The 2804-nt window shown below is 59.2% G+C and overlaps 1 protein-coding gene across 1 annotated transcript; it reads right to left on the reverse strand.

The window, feature by feature from the left end:
• Window positions 1-272: 272 nt before the first annotated feature.
• LOC135671042 (exocyst complex component EXO70H1-like) lies at window positions 273-2804 on the reverse strand. Its single transcript, XM_065178921.1, has one exon. The coding sequence runs from the start codon at window positions 2736-2738 to the stop codon at window positions 723-725; it is 2016 nt and encodes a 671-aa protein (XP_065034993.1). The 5' UTR covers window positions 2739-2804; the 3' UTR covers window positions 273-722.

A 2804-nucleotide genomic window follows, 5' to 3' on the forward strand; every position in this document is an offset into this window, starting at 1 on the left:
CAAAGGAGGAAACTGCAACAGAGGAGGAAGCTGTAGCAGAAGAGGAAGCTGTAGTAGAAGAGGAAGGAAAATAGCTACAACGAGGAAGAAAGGTGGGGCAGTGCTGATGAGCAGCACTAGAGATGCCGTAGCGGAAGGGAACGAACGTTGGCGCAGAGTGGCAATGGAGAAGACAGTTACCATTCGCCTAGGAGGAAAGATTTGTCACACCAATGATGAATTGGCAACGAGAAGAGAGCTTGCTCTAGGCAAGCGGCTCTGATACCATGATAGAAATAATAGAAGATAAGAACAAATATTGAATGAAGCTTTATTGAATAATTGAAGATGCTTCAATACATTAACATGTTCCCTCTCCTATTTATACAAATTAGGAGGAATGATTTCCCTAACAGAATAGAGGATTTTCCTCAACAGAATAGAGAAATTTCCTCATATAGTTAATCTTATCTTCTATCCGAGAGACACGACTCTCAAGCGGGCAAGCCGCCCTATGTCCATTATAGACCGATAATCTCTCACATGTGTCCACATGACACAATCTTAATTTACAAGCCTGCCACCAACCCAACTAAAATGGGACTATTAAGCCTTCGACCGTCCCCCTGTAGGGGGCATGAACATACCAAAAGATACGGACATACATAAGCATTACATCAAACATCTTGTTTGTCCGTGACACTGATTAAACAAAATAAAACAAAGAAAGAATGATCAATAAATTACACGGTCCGTGATGATGATTCCTTGGGCCGGTGCGAACCCGAGCCGGAAAAGAGCCCTCCCAGTCGGTTCCCGACGTCGTCCGGCGAGAGCAGCACCGCCGATGCGTCCTCCAGCGCCGCCTCCCACCGGGTGTAGAACCCCCGATACGCCGGCAGGATCATCCCGCGCACAGTCGCCCTCACCTCCTCCCGCATCGCGGCGTCCGCCACCACCCACCCGGTTTGGGCTGCGCAGGCCTCCTCCAGCGCCGCGCTGAACGCCCGCATCCGCCCCCTTGCCTCCCCGGCCGAGACATCCCCGGTCGGAATCGTCGCCGCCACCCGTCCCCAAGCCGCCCGCTCGTACCCCGCCGCGTGCTGCCTCGCCTTCGCAGCCTGCCGCGCCGCCCACTCCTCCCCCAGCAGATCCCGCAGCCGGCAAGACCGCGCCTTGTTCACTATGTACTGGAGGTTGTTCGCCAGGAAGAGGTACGACAGGCCCACGTCAGCGTACGCCGCGGCCTTCCCGTCTAGCTTGCAGAGTAGAGAGAGGATCAGCCACGCGAAGCGCGCGGCAATTGCCGAGCGGCGGCTCCCTTCGCTGGAGGAGGAGGTGGTCGGAGGTGCGTAAGAACCAGAGACAGCAGGCTGCTGCTCCGCCGGTGCCTGCGACGTATCGAAGAAGAAAGGAGGGAAGGGGGTTGGGGTGTGGATGGGGAAGTCGGCGAAGATCTCCACGAGGGCGGACTGGTAGTCGGCGAGAAGCGATATATAGTTCATGGCGTAGCGGGTCATCGGGTGGACCCCTCCGCCGGGGACCGGCAACCGGGACGACTCCTTCATGATCGCGGACTCGAAATCGGCGAGGGTGGCGCGCGCGGCCTCCGCGAGCTTGGAGAGGGACGCGAGAGCCTGCGCCCGGACAGCGGCTGTGGAATCGAAGGAGAAGATGGGCTCGATCTCCGGTCGCAGCTCGGCGACAGCATCGTACAAGTCCAAGAGTCGGAACAGCTTCTCGGGGGACCGCTTCGACTTGGCCACTAACCCCGGGAAGCTGAGGAACTTGAGTGCGGCGTCGCCCGCGATGTCAGCGAAGACGACTTCCCGGACGGCGTCGGAGCCGGCGAAGACGTGGTCCAGGAGTACGCGCTCGCCGTGGAACAGGGTCCTGACGGCGACCCTGGAGGCGCCTAGCCAAGACCGGACTCTTAGCTCCAGCACCGCCCAGTCCAGCTTCTGGACTTGGGCGGGGGGGAGGCGCTCGAAGCCGAGTCGGTAGAGGCCCTCGTCGACGATGGACTTGCGGAGGGCCTTGTAGGTCCTGACGCACTCCTTGCCGTAGCCGGCCAAGACCATGGTATCGGCGATGGCACGGAGGTCAGCCATGACCACGCCGGCGGCGCGCTCGACCTCGCCGATAGACTTACCGGCCGCGAGCGCCTCCCCCTCTGGGGAGTTCTCCCAGGGGTCGTAGTCCGGCTCCTCGGAGACGCTGGAGCGGGCGGAGCGGACGGAGACGGACTCAGGGTCGAGGAGGTCGCGGTTGGCGGCAAGGATCTGGAAGAACTCCTTCTCGAGGCGGCGCATGGCGGCCTGCATGAGGGTCTGTGCGCGGACGAGGCACGGGTGGGAAAGGCGCGCGGTTTCGGCGGCCGCGACGAAGACGAGCATGGCGCGCTGCAAGTCGGAGACCTCAGCCAGGAAACGGCGGGCCTCGGAGCGGTCTTCATAGAAGAGGGAGGTGATCTTGGCGTAGGCGGAGGATTCCGGGTCCCATTTGACAACAATCGCCTCTGCTCTTGCCACCTTCTCCTCCAACGACAACGAAGACGAAGAAGAAGAAGAAGAAGTAGCTGCGGCGGACGGGCTGTCTCGGTGGTGGCGACGGCCAAGGGGTTTGCACGGCAAGAGGTTTCGCAAGCCTTTTCTCGTCATCTTCTCTATAGCTGACAGTAGATGTATGTGCGGGTGCGATGAACTCGGAGAGTCGTGCGGCCTTGCAGGTCGCAGTTGCTTCATTTTGGTGTGTGACATTACTCCCTACTTATAGAACAAGGATGGGAAACACGTATGGTCTTATGTCAGGAGGGCGTGGACCGG

The sequence above is a fragment of the Musa acuminata genome, unplaced genomic scaffold (genome assembly GCF_036884655.1).
Source record: "Musa acuminata AAA Group cultivar baxijiao unplaced genomic scaffold, Cavendish_Baxijiao_AAA HiC_scaffold_1137, whole genome shotgun sequence".
In the NCBI taxonomy this organism is placed as follows: domain Eukaryota; kingdom Viridiplantae; phylum Streptophyta; class Magnoliopsida; order Zingiberales; family Musaceae; genus Musa; species Musa acuminata.